Below are 23,145 nucleotides of genomic sequence, written 5' to 3'. Positions count from 1 at the left end.
GCCCAAAGTAGTATTGATGTCTAATATTGCTGCCATCAGCTCATCGAACCAATGTGATTGGTCATTGCGGTCAGCAGGATTCGGGGACCCAGAGTCTTCTGTACTCTGTGCCAGGAGCCAGAACCTTGGTATATGACGGCTGCGTTTGCGCCTTATCCATCCTAGGTTTCCCCATCTCGACAGTATCCGTGTATGTTGCTTTGTAGTTAGTTTATCTGGCACTGCGGTATAATAAATCAGTGGTAGCTCTTGAGGCACAGGCACCGGGTAATGGCAAAAATGGAAGCCCTCAAAGTCACAAGTCCCCTCCCACCAATCCACCAAGTAGTCCTGGCAGCGCGTCAACAGACCAGGTGGCACGTGGGACTTTGTGGTGGTTGATGCACAGGATCCGTGTAATGGTTGTTATGCCAAAGGGGCCACCATCATATAAATAGGGGCCACTCACCAAGGCAGGAGCGAGATGGTGTGTGCGCTGTGTATATGCTAATCGTCAATAGTCTTGTGCTTGTGCTGGGCCCTCTCCTCACAGGCTCCCACGTGGCGGACCCATGAAACCCCTGCACTATTCAGTGTGCCCCCAACAGTTTTTAGATCCGGGGAGTCCCAGGGGACCCCTGTGTGGCAGGCAAAATACGGGTGCTTACAAAGACTTGTCACTATAGATGCTTGAGGTTGGGGCTACTTGGAGCCCAAAGATCTTGTTGGAAGGAAGCCAACAAGCCTTGGCAATGGCAAGTTGACACAGTGCACAGGTGTTTGGTTGCTGCAGATCCCATGAGGGATACTGGCCTCAAACTTGTTAAGTGGGCAGGGCAGGGCCAGCCAGGCCTCGAGAGCTGTGGAGAACCACCACCTGTATTGCAGAACCGTTCGATGTCCGTAGGAGCTCAGGATCAGCTGACTGTGCAGCTTAGTTGCGGTGCATGCAGATGCAGGGAAGTGGCTCCTTAACTTCAAGGGAGATTCCTTCGGGTGTCTTGGATGCCCACAGGCCTTGGAAGGTTCCTGTATGGTGCATAGGCACAGACAATGCAGCAGACTGGAAGGGAGCCCAAACTAAGTTCAGCGAAGTCCAGTTTGCCCAGACGGTAGAAGTAGGAGAAGAGGTGTCCGATTTGAATCTTGTCCCACGACGAATCTAAGGACCTACACCCAGTTAGTCCCTTAAGTACCATAAGGAAAGGGTTGGGACGATTCCGGTGACCCTCTCAGTGGAGGGTCTGGACAAGAGGGAGGTTATGCCCATATCCTCCAGTTTCGCGCCAGAGCGAGAGCCAACCTCTGTCTCTCCACACCTCGCTCTCTCCACACCTCGCTCTCTCCACACCTCGCTCTCTCCACACCTCGCTCTCTCCACACCTCGCTCTCTCCACACCTCGCTCTCTCCACACCTCGCTCTCTCCACACCTCGCTCTCTCCACACCTCGCTCTCTCCACACCTCGCTCTCTCCACACCTCTAAGTGGCAGCCGGAGCCTGATAGCACTGCTTGTCATTTAAAAAAAAAAAAAAAAAGATATTGGCATAGCAAATAGGTCTCGCCTTTGGGGCCTTATAAGTGTTTAACCATGCAACAGTTAATGTTGTTGCACCAAGGATATAGTGCTGCATAACTAAATACTTATAAGGTCCCAAAAGCGAGACCTATTGGCTATGCCAATGCTTGTTTTTAGGTCTCGCCTTGGCGGCGTATGCACTGTCTCAGCGAGACCTAAAGTAATATATGTTGGCAAGCAGCCGGTAGTTTCTCCTGCCGCTTGCCGCTTGCTAAAGGTTATCGCTTTTGTTACCTTTTGTTTTCAGTGGCTGTTGATGTTCAACTGACTTCTGTGTAGTCCGGAAGCAGCGGCCACCAACAACGTTTTCGTGCACACTGTTCGGACTTTTGTTTGTCTTGCACATCTCTGCCTGACCTAAACATGGCAGGGGCGCATGCGCAAGGAGCTAGTGTGCGCGAGGGGTGGGCAGCGCATGCTGCTTGTTAACTTCATTGGTGAGTGCGGCTCTTGCTGCATTGACACCTCGCTCTGCATTTAGATCCCGCTGGGTTTGTCCCAGAGGCAGTAACAGTCCGTCTCGTGGCTGGAGTCTGCACCATCCGATCCAGGATGGAGTTGGGTGAAATTGCCTCGCTGTGAGGGGATTAGTAGGCCTTTCACTCACGGCTCAACAATCCGGTTTCGGTTCCTCTCCCCCCTGCTCCCTGTGTCCTTTGTTTTAGCAAGAAGGCACTTAGATGCCTCTCAGCCGTATGTGCACCCCTCGCCAGACAGTGAGGCTGCAGTCACATGTCAGCTTTTTTTCTGCTTGTAATTTGCACACCGTGTCTTTCGTGTAGGCTCTCTGACCCACCCTGCCTCCTGGGAACCAGCTCTCCCATGATGATGCTGATTAATTCCCTTAGGCTACCAGCCTGTGTGTGGGTTCACTGAGAAGTGTTAGAAAACAGACAACACTGGTGTTTTATGTTGTCATGCTTATTCCTGCTCTTACTACCCTGGCAGGAAGTTATAAAAAATGTTTTCCACTAGATCCAGTGCACAACATTTCACCCGATGGTATACCAGCATTTCATCGAATTCCACTGAAGTCTGGCTTAACTAAGCACACTTTTCTACAGCAGTCCGTAGTAGGGAAGGGAACTGCTTTCTGTGAATCTGCTCTTCGTGAAAGAGCGGATGGGGGCCTCCACTCACAGTGGACGTAGCTGGTGGCAGAAGTGCGTTTGCGGTTACTTTGTGTTGTGTTAACCAAGAGTAGTCCACACCTGCTCGGATGAATGGCACAGAAGAGGGCATAATGGCTCACTCAGACGTTGGGAAGCGCACAAAGCGATCCAGCCTATTAAAAGCCCGCCAGAGTTTAAATGGAATGGCTCTGCTTCTCTCTGCACAGTGCGCTGAACGGGGTATTATGTGTGGTGTTTTTAATTATGATTGCCCTTAAACTGCCACATAACACAGAATAGAGGCGTGTTGCGGACAATAATAATTTCCGTGTTTGCTATCTGTGTGCCCACACCGCCCTTCCGCACGCTGACATTTTCACTCCTTGTAGGAGACTTGTGGTGTGAGGTCTTGCAGTTTATTTGTGGGTGTCATTTTAAGCACGCTGTATATTTTTCTTTCTTTTTTTGGAATGGACCGAGTGGCATACGATGACCCTTTGCAGTGTCACCTCTACCGCTGCACCCAGCCACCAAAACCAATACGGATTTATTATCTGAGGCTTCTCTTGCTACTTGGTCGGGCCTTCTGCAGCACTTGGCCCCTTTCTGCATTTCGTACTCAGTTCATAATGAAATACAATGATCCAGCACTCCCCCACAAAAAAGTGAATAGCAAATGAGTATAGCAAAAATTGTAATCCGTTCAGCAGGTCTTTTTTTTAAATGTTCTTTATTCTTATTCTTCAAACGATAGTTTAAAGAATAAAGAATTTTTTTAAAAAAAAGACATTAGTTTGAAGAATAAGAATAAAGAACATTTAAAACAAGACCTGCTAAACGGATTTTAATTTTTGCTATACTCATTTGCTATTCACTTTTTTGGGGGGAGTGTTGTATCATTGTATTCATTGTAAATTGTGGGAATATTCCCTTGGAAGTTTAGGGGTATTGAGCTTCAGGTCCCTAGCACCCAAACTCTATGATCACGTAGACTAGATTATTGATAGGTGCAGTCATTATTGCCATATACCCTGGGTTCTCTTTTGTTGTTGTTTCGTACTAGGTTCATATTAAAGCGTGTGCCTCACGGATTCAAGCAGCTGCACCTGGGGATGCCTCACTGCCTTGCACCTGTGTGAGCCTCCCATGGTCAGCCCTGGGCGATTCTTGTCCTCCCTCCCGCCCCATTGTGTGCCCATCTCACCTCCCCTGTGGTCTGTGTGCCTGAAGCCCATGTTCTTTTGTTAACATATGTAATAAATATATTTGAAACCTTTAAACCATGTTGATTGCAGACACTAGTGGCTTATGTTAAATGAGGGGGCAGTGCCCTTCTCATCCTTCGCGACCCTTCTGCCTCTTTTGACATGGTCTCCCATGTCATCTTGCCCCAGAGAATGGAGATTGACATAGGGGGAACTGTGTTGCATTGGTTTAGTTATTTTCTTTTCTGAGCTGACAAACACAAGCTGATTCATTGGCCACCTGACAATCCACCTTTTCATTTCATTTCATTTCATTTCAATCTTTATTCGGTTTAAAAAACCTTGTAAGATGCAATACATTAAATCACAATACATCATATCACGATACATAATAATAAAATAGCAGTGGGTAAAAATATCAACACATCTCCTTTGCATAAAATACATAGAATTCAATTCATTTTCCAAATCATCTACTTGGGGTTGGCTAGATCTTAATCGGCCCCTCTAGTATACAGAACACTGAATAAATATACAGAATAATAAAACAATAAATTAAACATCTGTTTTTGTTAAAATGATATACACCAGAACAGTAGAGCAAGCAGCACTTTAGCAGCTAACAGATGACTCAATAACATGGTAAAGTGGCCTATTTCATTAGGTTTTTTGATTTTTCATCCTCCTGATCAAGTCTACACATAGGAGAAAACGACTTAGGCTGAACACAATCGGTTGTGCAGTGTCTCCTTTAAATATTCTAAGTCCAACCTTAATTTGTCTGAGGCCTAACCTTTTACAGATTGGCTTAAGCCATTTTTTCCTGGCTTTAAGGTATGCTGGGCATATAAATAAAACATGGGACTCATCCTCTTTCATCCCCATCTTGCAAAACTCACATATATCAGAGCCGGCGGCCCCGGTCAGCCCCTTATTACAGTTCCAGCTAGTTGTCCTTTCTTTTAATTGCAGAATACTATACCGGAACTTTAAATATAGGCTTTTGGCCAGTGGAGGGTAAATTTCATCCATAAGGGGCTCTAATTGCATAGTCATTTTGATTTCAAAAAATTTCGAGGTTAGAGTCCCTGTTCTGGGATTTGATGACACTGAATCTCTAATATAGTCCCAGTACCTTTGCTTCAAGATCTTTTTTGAGCTGTTTGTGAGGGAATCGGGGTCAAACCAGAAGTCCCTTAACCCTAGTTTTCCAAACCATTTTTTGACGTACTCTAACCATCGCAAGTGCGTGGTATTCCTTATAGCCAATATCTCTTTCAATGCTTCTCTATAATCAGCCAGCTCCTCAACGGACCATAAGCGGACCCAATAGAGCAGCGGACGAAGAGAAGCATAGTCATCTGTACGTCGGAAGTTAAGATCCCATAATACGGGTGTCAGTGGTGTTGACCCAGGTATCCCTAAAAGTTGCCTAATGAAGGAATTTTCCCTCACTCGAAAAGTATCCTTTAAAGCATAGGCCCAAAGGTCCGCACCATAAAGTGAAGATGATTGCACTTTATATTTAAATAATTCAATAGCTGGTGAGACTGCTTTGAAATGGCTATTCTTATGCTTCTTTAAAATCAGACACTGATTTCGGGTCAGCCTTAATTTTGAGTTCTCCAGTTGTGTTTTCCATGTAACGTGGCTGTCTAAAATAATACCCAGGTATTTAAAATTGGGGACTTCTTCAATAGGTTCATTGTTTATCTTAAAAACCTTGTTAAAACCTTTGTGGGGGTTGATTGTCATAACTTTTGTTTTTGAGGAATTAATTTCTAATTCCTTGTCATGGCAGTACAAACTGAATGTATTTAAAAGGTTTTGGAGCCCCCTGGGTGTCTGTGAAATTAAAATGGTATCGTCTGCAAACAATAATGCCGGAACGGCTTGCCCGCTCAATTTGGGAGAGTCATGCTCGCAGCCCAAAGAGTATCGGGGATGTCATTGACGTATAAAGAGAATAAGGTAGGTGCCATTACGCACCCTTGCCTTACCCCTTTTGCTATTTTTATTTTCTCACTGACTTCTCCATTTGGTCCCCATCTAACTCGTGCGTAGTTATTCTCGTGGAGTCTGATTAAAATTTGAAGGATATTCCCAGGGACGCCCATTTTATTTAGTGTCTTCCATAGGGCTGCCCTTGGAACCATATCGAAAGCTGCCTTCAAATCAACAAAAGCCACGTATATATGGGAACTTCTTATAATCGTATATTTCCAGACTAAACATAAAGATCTAACAACCTGGTCTACAGTGCTTATCTTTGATCTAAAGCCTGCCTGGTATTTTGTATAGATAGTGTTCTTCAATCCAAGAGGAGAGCCGACTAAGAACTTGTCGGGCAAAAAATTTTTGCAACACATCAATTAGGCTGATAGGTCAAATCCTTCGCACTATCGGCCTATCACCCTCCTTGAACAGTGTTACAATCTCCGCCCCCTTCCAGGTTTCCGGAACAGGAGCTCCTCGAGCAATATCATTAGATAATAAATTGATATAAGGAGCCCAAATATAATTCTCGTGTTTCCAAAGATCACCTGGTATTCTGTCAGGGCCTGGCGCTTTCCCTGGCTTGACTGCCTTGATTGCTAAAATTGTTTCTGTCAAGGAGAAGACAAGAGGTGTGTCACGCGCTGCCAAAGGAGCCTGCAAACTATCCCGACCTTCAATCTCGCCTGAGCTTTCGCAAGAATATAACGAAGTAAAATGCTCGACCCATGTTTTCTCCTCTAAGAATTTGTCTTTGCATTCAGTCGACCCCCCCTGGTGCCTCTAGCAATGAGGCTCCAGAAGGAGGTCTGGTCTTTACACTTACATGCGTCCAGCAAATCTGACCAAACCCTTTCGTCCCACTCTTTTTTGGCCTTTAATAAAGTTCTTTTATACTGGGCTCTCTTAGTTCTCACAATATCCGCTGAATCCCCCCTGACCGCTGTAATTAGGTCTGTTTTGGCTTTCCGGCAATCCTGGTTATACCAGGTGGTCCCAGTTTGTTTACTCTTTTGGGCGTTATATGATCTTTTTACCGCCCTAGTCAGGATCACGCCAAGTTGGTTGATTAGATGTTCATGGGATTCTGTCAGACAAGGATTTTGGATGACAGTACTATTTCCTAAGAGAGAAGACATATGCCTCACAAATACATTATAGATTTGGCTAATGATTTTTGTGTTGTCTAATACCACTGGCCACTTCAGGGATCTACGGTTATTTGCCACTAGAGGGTCCTCTGGCAAGGAGACTGTACTATTAACGCTTTTGTCAAGGGTTTTAAAAATCTGAGTCTGGACAGATAAGGTGAAAGGATAGTGGTCGCTTTCCGTGCGGTCATCCACCATTAGGTCGATGGTCATGGGCCATAAATTCAGAGAAACTAACAAATAATCTAGATGGCTGGGATTTGCCCCTCTGGTAAATGTTGGTTTGCTGGGGCAGTCTGATGGCAACCGCCCATTGCAGGCACACAGGCCTGATTCTATAGTCAGATTCAATAGTTGTAAGGCACTCACTGTGTAAGGTGCTTTATAATTCGTGTCAACTAAAGGGATATTGTTGGCACTGTCCTCATCCTTACAGATGTCTTCTAGACCTATTATGGGTTCAAAACCTCTGTTAAAATCACCACCTATAATCATTTTTGCATTTTGATCAAACCCCGCCACAATATTACTCAGGTGGGTTACAACTGTTGATTCTTTACATGATCGATGTGGTCTACTATAGATATTGATCACGTAAATGCTACAACCCTTAGTGTTTTTTAACTCAAGTAATAAGAGGTCGGGATTATTTGTATCAATTTGCTTAAAGGACAGGCCTCCTGTAATTTTCACCCAAATTGTTAGGCCGCCAGAGGGTCTTCACCCGTTTTGTATTTACTGCGGGGATGAAAAAGGATCTATAATCAACCTTAAAGTAATTCTCGAGCCCCCAGGTTTCCTGAAACATAATTAAATCCCCACTAGCCAGATAATCATGCCAGGCCGGATCTGAAAGATTTTTTTTCAGACCTGCAATGTTCCAACAGATGATTTTTGTAATTCCTAGAACACCTAGTTTCTCTGTTACCTGGTGTGGTTGACCCATTTATATCTGAATGTGATGTTCGTGCTATTGTGTCAGCATAATGCAGTAGCTGTTGAGAAGTTTTAACAAGTGCAATCTGCTTTGGTGCAACTTCAGGATGCAAACCAGGGTATGTGTGATTTATGCTACATGACATTGCCAAAGCCCCTCCATCAAGTCAATCGCAATCAGCTAAACCAGCTAGGGCCTCAAACCTATTTGAGGTGCTGACTCCCCAGTTATAAGATGGGGCCCCAACCATTTACAGGAGCATTCCATCTAGGTGCAGGGGTAATAGGAAAAGGTGGATTCTGGTGAGTACCCAGCCATCCTCCATTATAGTTACCATTGCCCATGGGTGCTGGGGTATTAGGATACAATACATTCTGCTGCATGCCTGGCCATCCTCCATTGTAATTGCCATTACCTAAGGTCCCACAGTTGTTAGCTAATATACCAGGCCCTCGTCTGCCCATTAGGTTCCAGTTTTGCCCTGGGGTAATATGACGAGGAGTATTGTGTTGGTTGACTTGCCATGGACCTGCCCTGTTTTTAGGAGCATAGTTCGTGTCAAACGTTGACAGTCCCCCACCCCATCTATTATCTCTCGCTAACCAAGCTGGCTTCAGGGGCCTATGATTGTTGGCTTTTTGTGACTCATTATAAAAAAATTCGAATGTAAGGGGGATTATAGAACTACTTCTTCTTTGTGGTGGAAGAATATTTGATAGAATATCGGGAAGAGCAGCTGGGGTTGAGAAGTTTAATATCACACAGTCGCCCTTCCATTTTTTTTGCTTATTTCCTATCCATCCAACCCTCCTTGCCATTTTAATTTCGTCAGCCAGCCGTTGTTCACCCCCCTGTGCTATCCGCATGTTATTTGACAGCCAGTATAGTGCCTTGCTTATTAGTGACGAGGCTGACTCGGTTTGACACGGTGGTAAGGTTGGTGTATTGGCTAGCACTAACACCAGCGGTGCTGCTTCAGCTACTAATTGTGTTGAATTTTCTTCAAAACTAGGGGGCACTGTGACATGTGGTGGGTCAATTAGTTGAACCGTTGGGGCTTCTAGTGGCAAGTCATTGGTAATATGGCCAGTTTGTGGGCATTCTGGAAGAGTTGGCCCTGGTGGGGTAGCATCTGATGTTACCCCGGATTCATTATCTTCCTTTGGGCAGTCACGGCCCTTATTAACATTACTTACAACATTACCTATCGCATCTGCTAATACATTTTGTGTACCTCCCAGTTTCTTTATCTCTGCAGAGAGTTTATCAATCTTGCTGATAAGTGGCTTATTAATTGTCTGAATTTTTATTTCTAAGAGCTCCGCTATTCTAGACATTAGGTCCTCATCCAATGTTTCCCTCAGATTGTTCTCCTCATTGTTCTGGCAAGTACTTTTTGACTTTAGCGGTGATGTAACCTTGTTTTTTCCTCAACGTGCCCCCCCCACGTTTGCTTTGTAATCTGCGACAGGCTCTAACTGCCCTTGAGGACTGCTTTACAGGTGGTTCGTCCTCCACATCTTCTTTTTCATCATTTTCTTCAGCCTCAATGACAACCTGTGCATCTGATTATTATGAAGAACAGTGGTCCATAGGATTGAATTTTCACAGAGACAAAATAGAAATATAGACTCAAATCAGTACTATATTGGCAAGATTTTCAGTACCCAGCCGGGCCTGAGTTTTTATTTTCAAATATAGGTAAATTTTAAAAGACCATCAAGAAGGTCTAATACAGCAGTTAATAGGGTACAAGCCTGTACCTATCCAAAAGTACACTCAAGAAAGATTCAAGAGTAGGAAGAGAGCAAGAAAAAATAAGATAAAGAATATCAGGCAAAAAAAGCTGCGGAGCCAATTGTCCCTTGCATCAATAACAGATTAGCACTGCAAGTTCAGACAACCAATACATGTAACATTATAAGTACAATGGACAGGTTACATAATTGGAATGAATGTCGACGGCGTTTCGATCCCCGGCTCCTAGTGAACTGGGATCATCATCAGGACAGTAAAAATGTATTGCCTGTATGTGCTTTCTTTACAACCTGTTAGGAATTTACAATTTACAGAAATGGGGAAAAGAAAAAAGTTCTGTTTAAATACAGCACTATTTACAGGAAAATGCACGTGGTGTTCATTTTTGTCATGCCATTGTGATCAAAACGTCCTTTAGTGTTAAAACCACATGCTTTATCTAGGGAAGTGCAAGAGCCGTTTAGGGCAAAACCGAATCGGGAAATAATACCGTGAGCTAACGCCGTTGCACCTATTGGAGCGAACATGACTACATGTGTCGCTTTCAAGGAAAGTGGTGATGATTCTGTATCTGGCACTAAGTGAGAATAGAGCCTTTCGTGGCGGCGGTGGCTAAAAGTGCTAGGGTGGTAAAAACATGCATCACGAGTGCCAAGTTTCTTTATATGCCACTTTACATGGCCATACTAATACCATCATGAAGGCGCACCTTGTAGGCATTCTACATCAGCCTTCTGGTGATTATAAGGATAGTTGAATCGAAGGGCTGGTACCTACAGTAAACAAAACACGTTAGACAAAGGTGCTGGTAAGTTGTGCTAATAGTGAGAGCAAGGGGAAACATAGCGTTACCTCAGTGTCCTATTAGGTAGGTATTGGGGGTGCTGCCATAATTTTCTATCATGGAGTTGATGAAGATTCCAATTGTTATTGGAACTTTAGTCGCGTGTATTCCGCAATGGGCATATACACAGGGACTGAAGGTCTGTAAATAAACGGGGATTAGAGCGTTAGGGCAAACGAATACATGAGCAATTTCTTATTATGTAATTCGTTTTGCCCTAAAAATTTAAATTGAAATTGCTCTACAATCTCAGCACACTGCACGATTACGAGCACTTGCACCTAACGTGAGTAAACAAACACCACGCTAAGATGGCCGCCACGGGGACACTTCCCCTCCCCTTGCGCTCACTCCCTCTTCACTGTTTATTTAATCACACGCGGTGATGCACGGGCTGACTTCCGTATTTTCGTGAAGCCGGCGCGTTACCATTGTGCACACCGCCTGCTGCCAAACCGGTCCGCGAGTACCAGGACCAAATTCTCCTCGCCAGGTAAGGGCTCCCGATCTCCCTCCCACCCTCTGCGCGTCAATACTATGGGCCATCAGTATTCGTTTGCCCTAACGCTCTAATCCCCGTTTATTTACAGACCTTCGAGTCCCTGTGTATATGCCCATTGCGGAATACACGCGACTAAAGTTCCAATAACAATTGGAATCTTCATCAACTCCATGATAGAAAATTATGGCAGCACCCCCAATACCTACCTAATAGGACACTGAGGTAACGCTATGTTTCCCCTTGCTCTCACTATTAGCACAACTTACCAGCACCTTTGTCTAACGTGTTTTGTTTACTGTAGGTACCAGCCCTTCGATTCAACTATCCTTATAATCACCAGAAGGCTGATGTAGAATGCCTACAAGGTGCGCCTTCATGATGGTATTAGTATGGCCATGTAAAGTGGCATATAAAGAAACTTGGCACTCGTGATGCATGTTTTTACCACCCTAGCACTTTTAGCCACCGCCGCCACGAAAGGCTCTATTCTCACTTAGTGCCAGATACAGAATCATCACCACTTTCCTTGAAAGCGACACATGTAGTCATGTTCGCTCCAATAGGTGCAACGGCGTTAGCTCACGGTATTATTTCCCGATTCGGTTTTGCCCTAAACGGCTCTTGCACTTCCCTAGATAAAGCATGTGGTTTTAACACTAAAGGACGTTTTGATCACAATGGCATGACAAAAATGAACACCACGTGCATTTTCCTGTAAATAGTGCTGTATTTAAACAGAACTTTTTTCTTTTCTTCTTTTTCCCATTTCTGTAAATTGTAAATTCCTAACAGGTTGTAAAGAAAGCACATACAGGCAATACATTTTTACTGTCCTGATGATGATCCCAGTTCACTAGGAGCCGGGGATCGAAACGCCGTCGACATTCATTCCAATTATGTAACCTGTCCATTGTACTTATAATGTTACATGTATTGGTTGTCTGAACTTGCAGTGCTAATCTGTTATTGATGCAAGGGACAATTGGCTCCGCAGCTTTTTTTGCCTGATATTCTTTATCTTCTTTTTTCTTGCTCTCTTCCTACTCTTGAATCTTTCTTGAGTGTACTTTTGGATAGGTACAGGCTTGTACCCTATTAACTGCTGTATTAGACCTTCTTGATGGTCTTTTAAAATTTACCTATATTTGAAAATAAAAACTCAGGCCCGGCTGGGTACTGAAAATCTTGCCAATATAGTACTGATTTGAGTCTATATTTCTATTTTGTCTCTGTGAAAATTCAATCCTATGGACCACTGTTCTTCATAATAATTGATTGCCCAAGGTCCCTAGGCACCCTTTGGGTCTCCCTTGTTCTCTGAAAATAAACCTGTGCATCTGAGTCATTATCCGCATGTGGCTCAATGTCCGCCACATTGGCTGCACTGGCATCAATATTGACATTTACTGGGGAAGCTGTTTCATGGGCAACATTGTTAGTCTAATAGCAGGGACTCATTAGTTTGCAAGGAAGTGGGTGGGCTCATGGGAGGGAGGATAGGTGATTGGGACAGACCCAACGATTGTCTGCGCTCACTGTTTATTTTGTTAACCACTTGAACAAGGTAGTTTTCCATGGTGTTCTTTGGTGTTTCAGATGCCATGTGATGATTTCTTTTAGTCATAATTATACACAGGTGTGCGATAGTCTTACGCCCACAGCTCAATAAAATAACAAGGTATTACTCAAAGTTTAAAACAAAAGTCTTACTTCAACGCCTTGTGCAGATATCCAGCGGACTCGTTTCCTGATTCATAGGGGTGTTTATCCGCGAAGGCCCCCCCCTTTCCAGAGCTCCTGGGCGATTCGATAACAGCTTTACAGCCTACTTACCGACCCCCGTCTGGATAACTAGGACTTAGGAGGCGGTCAACCAGAGGCAATAACACCACCACTCATGATGAACTGACAGGAACAAATCCCTGGTGCACAATGATGAGATTTAGGGAGGTGGCCTAGCCTGGCCTACTCGTGCCGATGAGGGATGTAGAGGGCCCGCCCTTTGCCCGGGCTTCGCCCGGCGTCCCACGTAGCGGGTTCCTGTGGGGCTTAAGTGCGCCTCCAGGCGCCCTCACGCTGTCACGCGGCGCGCCGCCGCGTAGGCTGCCGGGAGTTGTAGTCCCGGAGCGGCGGCGCGTGTAGTCTGGTGGCAAATGACTCTTGGCGGTGGCGGCGTGCTTTCGCGGTGCTTGTCTGCCTTTATCTGACTCCTGGCAGTGGCAGCAGGTAAGTGGCCTTCCGTTAAAACAGTGATGTGGTGTCACTCCGGTATCTTGCCTTACAAGTTTGAGCTGTTGGCATTGTAAATGACAATGCCTTTTATTTAAGTGTTTATTAGCAAAACAGATAAATAAAAGGCATTGTCATTTACAATGCCATTAACTTAAACTCTCGCAAATGCGAGACCTATTGCATTGCAAATGCTTATTTTAATGGTGGCCTGTGTCCTTGCCTTCAAAGTTCTACTCCAGCTTCATCGTCAAACTGCAAAATCATCTTAGCAGGTAAGCAACATTAGTTAGATTTATGAGGTTTTATGAAATGAAATCGTTGCTGAGACAGTGTTGTGTGTTAAAATGACAAAGTAATTAAGTATTTCTATCACTATGTGTACATTATGCTGCAGAAGTCTTTTTCTTTCTGCATACTTTGGTCAACCCTGCTATGTAATTTGGTCCCTCCCTTCCACATAATTCCAGTGCCTCTGCTCAACTCAGGAGTTTGGTGTAAGCATTTTTGAGTTTGTAGTGTTAGTGTATGTCTGAGACTAAAGTTTTTTCATTGATACGAATTTGTGAATGCATTGTTTGTTTCCTTTTATTTTGCAAGTCCTTTACTTTGTACTATATTGTAGTGTTTTTACTGATGTCCATGTACGTTGTGCTGTCAATTGTGCATATAAAAATATGACCTATTTTCTTGGATTCGTGACCATTAAGTGTAGGCCCTCTGGATGTTATCCAGTAAAGCTATCTGCAGCAGCATCTTGAGCATCGCTATTTCCAGTAGTGATAAATGGCTAACATATTTTAATTTGTCAACCTGCAGGCCATAAACTGTTTTGCATACTAAATCATCCATATTTTATTTTCAGGGAAGTAGTTCCTCTGAGAGATCCAAGTCTGTGGTGTCTTCACGATCAAAGCGGTAAGTGAACTAGTGGAAGAACATTTTTAATTGTCAAATCTTATTTGTCAGAAATAATTTGCTCCTGTATAAGCTTTACAGCACTTTATAATGCTTAAATAGGAGTAGAAAATACATTCTGTTCTAATGGATTTTTCTCACTGCAACTTCCTCACCGAAGGCTATTCTCAAGCACAAGACTTGAACCTGAGGATTTTTCAGCACAGCCCTTGTTACCTGGCAGGAGGCAACTTTCAGCTCCGCGACCACTCCGCTCCGGAGTAGAAAATAAGTATATTAAAAGCAATGTTTTAAACGCAACATACTTGTTGACTCTGACTGTGTCCATGGACATGAAAAAGGTCAAACGTTCCCTCCTTTAGAGGCCCTCTCTGTATAAGGAAAGCAAAGCAATTGACATAGTAGGCAGAAAAAAGCAAGAGGCCAACTGCCACACAATGGGAGATGCAAAGTCAGATGCTTTCTTAAACCAGTAATAGATCCATCAATGTGAGGAAAGAGAAGAACTGATGCAGCACCTCCCAGATTAGTCAAGAAAAGGGGCAGAGAATTCATACAGGAAGGCAAAACACTAGCTAGTGCATACCTCAGAAATGCTTTGGAGGCAGCAAAAACCGCAACTAGGCAAATGTGCGCCTGTATCACACTCTGGAGATATGCCTGCTCAGAGTGTCCTGGTATTACCTGAAAGTGCAACACCTGCATAATTAACATCCCCTTCACTGGGAGGAACTTGTTTGGGTTGGCTGTGGACTAGTCGCTGTTAGAAATTGGGTTTCTAGTTGGCAGAGGTATGCATCCTGTCCAAGCAGGAACCACAGTCCTTGTCAGGGTAAGTCTGATACACATCCTAATTCCTATTAATCTGTGGTCACCCTCTGGTAACTTGGCACAGTGCAGCAAAACAGTGAAAACACCTCACAAAAATAATCCACACCAGGTTAGACAAATAGAGCTTAATTTAATGAACAAAACAGACCTAAACGACAAAGATCCAATATGCAGAACCGGAGTTATGAATCTTTAAAGAATATCTTGAAATATAGGTTTTTTTTTTTTAAACCTTTATTTGAGCAAAAGACGGGCATCATCAGCGGTGTAAATTCAGATCTGGTATACGAGTAGAAAATACATTTCAGCATCAGATATTAACAAACATTGTTCCATTTCCCGGTCATCGTACTTTACAAGCAATCACAGTAGGTCATAGGTAGGCCAGAGGACAGCGTGCAATACATTCAGAGTTCAGTGAGGAGGCACAGCACAGTGGTCAGTAATCCCGCATAACACAGTACCTAAAACAAATTCGGCATAGTTAGCACTCCCCAGCCGCTTGTAACAGGCAGTTCTGAATAACACCCAGCAACTATCCGCCGTACCAGCGGCATCTAGACAGCAGCGCTTACCCAATCACCATTCCAGTAGGGCGTAGGGTCAGCATAACCCGCAATAATGCATGTATCTTGAAAGGTGTGGCATGATGTCCGTTAAGCGGTGCACTTCTAACCCACTCCAACTCGACTTTCACACTCTGAGTCAGTATCCTGCACAGCCCTGGTCAGTAAATAAACCTGCAGCGGACTCCAGAAATCTGTAGGCCTACAGCGCACAGGCATCATTTCAGCATATACATTGTACTGATCCTGACAATATGTCACATCGTCTAGCCACTCCTTAAATTTTGGCGCCCTGGCTCTTCCCCCAACAACATGCCACTCGCCGTTTTGCCAGCAGTAAAGCAACATCTGCAAACCTACGATAAGGTGCCGGCACCTCCTTTGTGTACCCCAGTAGCATCAATATGGGATCAATCATGACCTGTAGGGCTTCGTGAACCTGTACCCAGTAATCATATATGGCACTGCACTCCCATGCCAAGTGGAGAAAATCAGCTCCCTCCGCCCGACACCGAACACATCTATCATCCTCTGCTAAGTGGAATCTGAGTTTCCTGGCCGGTGTATAGTAGAACCTCTGTATAATTTTATAGTGAATGATCTTTAGACGGCAGCTAGAAGAGATATTGGCAGTCACGCCACAACAGTAAGCCCATTGCTCATCAGAAATTTCAACTCCAAGTTCAAGGTTCCAATGTTCCTGTGCACGACTAGCCGGCGCCACCCGCTGTTTGCTGATGGTGCCGTACAATTTGGAGACCGGATGACGTCCATCAGACACCAACATAGCGTGAAGCGGTAGAGCCACTCCAGGTTCACTCGGGAACCTAGGCAGCAATGTATGTAGGCCTTGCCTAAGGCGCACATAATAAAACACATCTAAGGGTGAAGGAGCTGCTCCACTAAAAAATTGTTCACGGGTAAGAAAACTGCCCTCATGAAACCAATCCCCCCCAAGTAAGTGTCCCATTTCGTTTACACATATGCTGAAACCCCATTTCCTGTAGCAGTGACAGTGCAGGATGATAAGCCAGAGGCAGTGCCGGCGAGTAAAGGAATGTTAGGTCCAACGTCTTCGCAACACGTGCCCAGGCATCCACCGTGCAAGCACCGTGGTAGGCTGTGTATCCACATCACCGACTTTCCCCAACACCATACCCTCCAGCGGGAGGGGATGCGCAATCCACTGCTCAGCTGCTATCTGAGGCATAAACGGCGTGGGACGCATCCAATGATAGGCATATTGCGCTTGAGCGCTCATATAATAAATTTCAAAATCCGGAATATCAAATCCTCCTTTATCATAAGGCAATATTAAAGTAGACCATGCTAACCTCGGTTGTTTACCTCCCCAGAGCAGTCGAAGCAGCTCCGAACGAAGGCGTTTAAAAAAATACGCGCCCGGTTGATAGGGAATATTCTGGAACCGGTATAAGAAGCGCGGTAGTATCACCATTTTCACTAATGACGCTCTACCCGCCATAGACAGAGGCAAAGACATCCATCTTGTAACATTGTCCGCCAATTTGGTAATAGCGACTCCATAATTGAGCCTAACCGTTTCCTCCCTGTCAAGGGACACCACAATGCCCAAATAGCGAAGATCCGAGTCGCACCACTCCAGGGGGTAGTCCAGCGGAAATTGGCTAACCGCTGCAGTGAGCGGGAAAAATTAAGATTTTTGCCAATTGATATGTATGCCAGATATACCTCCAAAAGCAACAAGCTCTCGCTGTAGCGCGTTGAGATTCGCCTGCGGGTCCTTCACATACAGCGTGACATCATCCGCATACAGCGAGATCCCTATTTGGCGCTGAAAACAGTTAAACGCACTGTGTTTATGCAATTGCCGAATTCTACAAGCCAGCGGTTCTATGGCAATAGCAAATAATAGGGGGGAAAGAGGACAGCCCTGTCTAGTCCCTTTTGTTATTGGCAGTTGGGGGGAGAGTACACCATTCACAATCACCCTCGCCACAGGCTGAGTGTACAGCAGTTTCACCCACGAAATAAAGATCCTAGGAAAGCCCATTCTACATAAGACATCAATAAGGTAATTCCACTCTACAGAATCAAACGCCTTCGTAGCATCCAAAAAAATTGCGGCCACAGGGAGGTCCGGAGCGATCGTTGGGATCAGAGAAAATAAAGTTCGAAGGTTATGACAGGTCGCGCGACCCGGCACAAAACCGGACTGATCCGGCAGCACTATGGTGGGCATAAGCAATGAGTCGCGTTGCCAGAACTTTCGCCAATATTTTCGCATCGCAATTAAGTAGTGACAGGGGACGGTAGGAATCCATGACTAGCGGATCCTTGCCAGGTTTAAGCAGAGAAGTGATTCCCACCTCTCTCATGGACCCCGGTAGTATCCCTACCTCCAGGGACTCCTCAAAGACCTCTCTGAGCACTGGAGCCATAATATCAATATAGCACTTGTAAAACTCGGCAGGGAATCCATCCAACCCCGTCGCCTTTCCATTATTCAAGGACATAATGGCGTCTCTGATTTCCTCCACCTCAAGGGGCCTACCGAGAAACGCCCTATGATCTTCCGACAGCCAGCATAAAGCAAGATCATCAAGGAATCCCCCATATCTAACCTCTCCCACCTGTTGTGTAGTGTATAACTCTGTGTAGTGCGGCACAAATGCCTCCTGAATCCCCTTCGCGTTCTGACAACGTGTACCGTCCCGCAGGACCAATTCCAACACATCTGTACTAAATCGTGGGTGTCTCGTGAGTGCAGCAAGTACCTTCCCCTGTCTCTCACCTTCACAGTACTTCCTCGCAGTCCAGTATTTCCCTCTGTGCTTCACCTCCCTGGCCGCCTCTTCCTCATATTCTGACCGTTTGTCCCTAAACTGATGTCTAAGTTCTGGGTCAGAGCTGGTCAGCATTCTATTTTCTAGATTTTTTAAATCAGCCTCCAATTTCGAGATGGTTTGAACAATAGTCTTGAGCACCCCACAACTCTTTGAGATTGTGACACCCCGGATCGTTACCTTAAACGCTTACCATATCATTTCCACACTGTCCACTGATCCCCTATGCCTGGGAAAAAACGCCTCAATTTCCTCTCCAAGCTCTGCCTTAAATATGGGATCCAACAGGGCGGAGGGAAACAGCCTCCAGGGGGGTCGTGGCCTATGAAGACCTGGTACCGATAGCGTAATCTTAACCGGGCAGTGATCTGAGTATGTTCTGAAGAGATGTTCCACCTCATGTATCCCCACGACAAGCCCCCATGACAGAAAAATATAGTCCAAACGTGCCCAAGTACGAGCATGCGCTGTGAAGTGTGTGCCCTCTTTACCGCCCGGGTGAGCATATCTCCAGCTATCCACCAGACCTGCTTCCTCCACAATGCCCCGCAACACATCTCTAGCTTGAGCGTTGTATTGAGGACTCCTGTCAGATCTATCCTCCACTGCCCTCATAGCCAAGTTAAAATCACCACCTCACACAACATGCGAGGCCTCCACAGCTATAACATGAACCCAGAGTGTAAGAAAAAAGGCAGGTGTATCCACATTCGGCGCATAACAGTTCACAAATACCACAGTATCCAACCCAAGCCTCCCCCACAGAATCACATATCCCCCATCCGGATCCACTCGCACCCCCAACTCCTGAAAAGAAAGTGTTTTCTTAATCAGCACAACAGCTCCACGTGCATATGATGAGCATGATGAAAATTTCCTAACTGTGGCCCACTGCCTACCAAATGTAGGATCAGCTGTCTGACGCAAATGTGTCTCTTGCAGGAAAGCAATCTGTATCGAATGTCTATCTAAATACTGCAGCACATTCCTACATTTCCTGGCATCATTAAGCCCCCGTACATTCCAGGACAAAATCGATATCCTATCTAGCGCGTTATCAGGCATCACCCATGTAAAATGAGCACTATGACCGATTCATCCATATGACAACGTCGCCTCCCAGGCGAGGAACAGCGTAACACAATACCAGGATATACTCTCACCCGCACCAGATCCACACCACATTATCCCCGTCTTCTTCCATCCCCTGAACATGACAATCCCCACCCAACCCCAACCAACATTTCACATGTAACAAACGCATGGTCAGTACCAGTAACAATGCACGCTCAATATATATCATCCAATGAACATTGACATTGTTTCCGTCAGTAGAACACTAACATCGGCCCCCTCCTCCCTCATGGCAACGCCAATGTTTATCAGAAGGCACAGGACCGTCCCGAAGCATATCCACATAGGCAAGACCCAGTGCGGTCCCGAAATAGCCAAATCTTCGGTCCAATAAGGCATGTACATTGAAAGCATAACCGCAACCATCAGTATACCAAACCACAGTCCTAGGTATCCATCGCACTGCAGAAGCGCTGCATCCACCCCCGCCCACCTGAACAACCCCAACCTATCAGGACCGCAAGCCCGCCCCCCACCCATCCCATCGTCCACCCAACAAGACATTTGCATAAGAAACATCCACAACAGTGGGGTATACCCTTCGGGGTGTAGTCTAGAGGCGCACATGGCCACCCCCTCATACCACACCATTAGCCCCCACGTTCTTCGTGTGTATGGCGGCGGCGGGGGGGGGGGGGGTGCCTGGAGCACATTACCATCGTCGTCCAACGCTCCTCCAACGACTCTCAGCAACATCCAGTTGACTCAATCCGCTATTCTTCACAGTACTTCCCAACAGTACAAAGTCGAGAAACAAAAATTCAATGAAGGTGGCCACCACGGCACTGGCCCAAAGAGTACAAAGCACAACCATGGTCCATGCAGTGGGTAGGATCAAGCATCTTCATCCGCCGAATGGAAACCCTCCTGTCCTTCATCTCGTCGCCTGTCCGCAGCACGTTCCCGCCTGAGGCGCTTCACAAAATCTTCAGCCTGTTGCGGGTTAGTGAAAAAATGCTGTTTCGCCTGATGCGTCACTCTCAACTTTGCGAGATATAGCAGAGCATAGTCCACCTGCATCTCTCTAAGTTTTTTCTTAACATCAAGAAATTTGCGCCGCTGCTCCTGCACCACTGGCGTGAAGTCCGGGTATATGGAGAAGTTGACCCCGTCATAGGAGAGCGTACGGGCAGTGCGAGCTGCCCGAAGAGCTGCGTCTCGGTCCCGATAGTTCAGGAGGCGCGCAATGATAGGGCGCGGTGGGGTACCCGTGGCTGGCCCAAGGGACTGGTGCGCTCGTTCCACAATGAACTGCTTAGAGAACGCCTCCGCACCAATCGCACCAATTAGGATTTTCTCCACATACGTCTCCATCTTCCCCACATTTGTCGTCTCCGGTACACCTACCACGCGTATATTGTTGCGCCGACTTCTGGCCTCCAACTCCTCATTCTTTGCAGCTATCACCCGTAAGACATTGTCCATTCTTGCCAGTTGTGTCTTGTGTGTAGCTGCAGTATCTTCATGGTCTGAAATACGCTGTTCCGCCGTAGTGATGCGCTCCTCCAGTACGTCCTGTTTTTGCACCACCGCGTCCATCCGCGAAGATAGTTTATCCACCTTGTCTACGATAGTAGCAACCCCCTGTCTCATTTCTTGTAGCATCTGCTGAAAGTCCGGGGTAACAGGTTGCGGAGCAGCATCAGTGACAGGCGGGGAGGATCTAGAGCTCCCGGAATCCTGTGCAAGGCGCGTACCCCTCCTGGCCGTCATTGAGTCAAAGGACAGCTTAGGCTGTTTATTGTCCGGCTTACCCATGGCAATATGCCTGTGTTCGTTCACAGCACCTACTGGGGGCAATAATGTTCAAATCGGCCACCAATCACACCGCAACGCAATCCAAGAGGAGATTCCTCCGTCCCTCACCCGGTACTCACAGTTCACAGGGGCCTCGGGGCAGGCCGCAGCTCCTAGGCGCCAGCACCGCTCAGATGTGGCCCACAGGCCGCAGCGCACTCCAGTATCACCAAGAGCAGACACAGCCCAAGTAGCAGCGGGGGACACTCGTGTCCGCACACCTCCAGCAGCAGTGAAGGACCACCAGCAACGTGGTTCCGCAGGTAAATAGGAAGCACGTTAATCCACCTCCCCAGTCTGTGCCATAGGCAATGTGTAGGATCACAGCAGCGCCAGCAGCAGCGGCGCCCAGTTACCAGTGCCACATACAATAGGGCTAGCAGTCAACAAAAGGGTTCCATGAGGGAAGCAAGAAGGAGAATGCACAGAATACCAGCCCAGCGTGTAGGGTCTCCCGCTGTACAAATCCAGTATACCTCCAGCTTTGGTAAGTGCAGCATAGCCCGTTTCCCGCCGATGTCCATCTTCCCTGGCTCACGTACCCAGTGTCTCTAATGGCGCCAAAAAACACTGAGGCTTTGCATCAGCAGCATACCCGGAGTGCGCACACAGAACATTACTCCAGTGTAGCTCCGATCGCCGTACGTCCGTCAGCACACAGCCGAGGCGGGGAAGGATCTCAATCAGACAGGGGCACGAGCAGGTAAAAGAACCCCGCCACACCCGTGTAATGGCCGCCGCCTCCAGACACGGCCGCCGGTCCCAGTGTCAGCGACGATCCCCTTCAGCCTGCGATCACTGCAACCACCGCAGCAGAGCCCCGAATATACCTGGGTAGGATCGGAACACCGGGTCCACACTCCGGAAGCGGGTCCCGCAGCAGAGCACCTCACCAGGGAACCCCTCCAGGAGACGTGCGTCTGGGCCCTCACACCACGTGTCACGCCGCGGGCTCAGGTAGCACAGAGAGCCGGCCAGCAGTGCGAGTCACCTCCAGGGCGCCCCTCGGGGAGATCTTCACCCGAGCATAACTTCGGCCAGGAACCTCGAAATCACACGGAAATTGGACCGAGTGTGTATCGCGGCAGCACCTTCAAGGATCCAGGGTCAGAAGAGGAACAGGCAACGATAAAACAGGATAAATGAACAGATTAATACTCCAGGCTGCAGGAGCCTTACAGAAGTGCGGCCATGCTGCCAGTGCGGCCATGCTGCCAGTGCGGCCATGCTGCCAGTGCGGCCATGCTGCAAGTGCGCCCTCTAGCGCCCCCTATCTTGAAATATAGTTGTTAGACTTGGCTGTCTCTAGTTGGCAGAGGTATACACTTCTGACAAATAGGGACTCACTTCCTCTAGTCAGGGCAAGGGGATCACACACTTAGATAACCCCTGCTCACCCCCTTGGTAGCTTGGCAAAGCAGACAGGCTTATCTCAGAGGCAGTGCGTTAAGCATTTATGACCACATACAGTAATAAAGTGAATACACTACAAATGGACATGACACAGTAGTATTATAAAAATAAGGATTTTTATATAAGGCTTAGCACAAGACCAAATAACGACAAAAATATACCACAATCTTATAAATACTTCTTGGAAGGAAAAATAATAGTTCAAGTGTAGTTTCTTCTTAGCACAAAAGTCTTTAGTAACAAAAGTAACTCTTCTTCGTTAAAATCACAGTTCTTGGCAACAATGTAACCCACACGGGAGTCACACGACGTTGAGGCAAAGTTAATCCAAAGGTTCGGCGTCGACCGCGAGGAGCGCTACGTCGAGCCC

The 23,145-nt window shown here is 46.4% G+C and overlaps 1 protein-coding gene across 1 annotated transcript in view; it reads left to right on the top strand.

Moving 5' to 3' along the window:
• The window catches only part of ATRX (ATRX chromatin remodeler), a 1,771,102-nt gene that overhangs the window by 133,596 nt on the left and 1,614,361 nt on the right, over positions 1-23,145 (top strand). Inside the window, exon 4 of the mRNA XM_086918408.1 lies at positions 14,157-14,209. Within this exon, the coding sequence (XP_086774534.1) occupies positions 14,157-14,209 (53 nt within the window). The remainder of the gene's footprint in view (positions 1-14,156; positions 14,210-23,145) is intronic.

Source organism: Lissotriton vulgaris, chromosome 4_1, assembly GCF_964263255.1.
Source record: "Lissotriton vulgaris chromosome 4_1, aLisVul1.2, whole genome shotgun sequence".
NCBI lineage: Eukaryota > Metazoa > Chordata > Amphibia > Caudata > Salamandridae > Lissotriton > Lissotriton vulgaris.
This window is presented reverse-complemented; position numbering and strand designations above follow the sequence as displayed.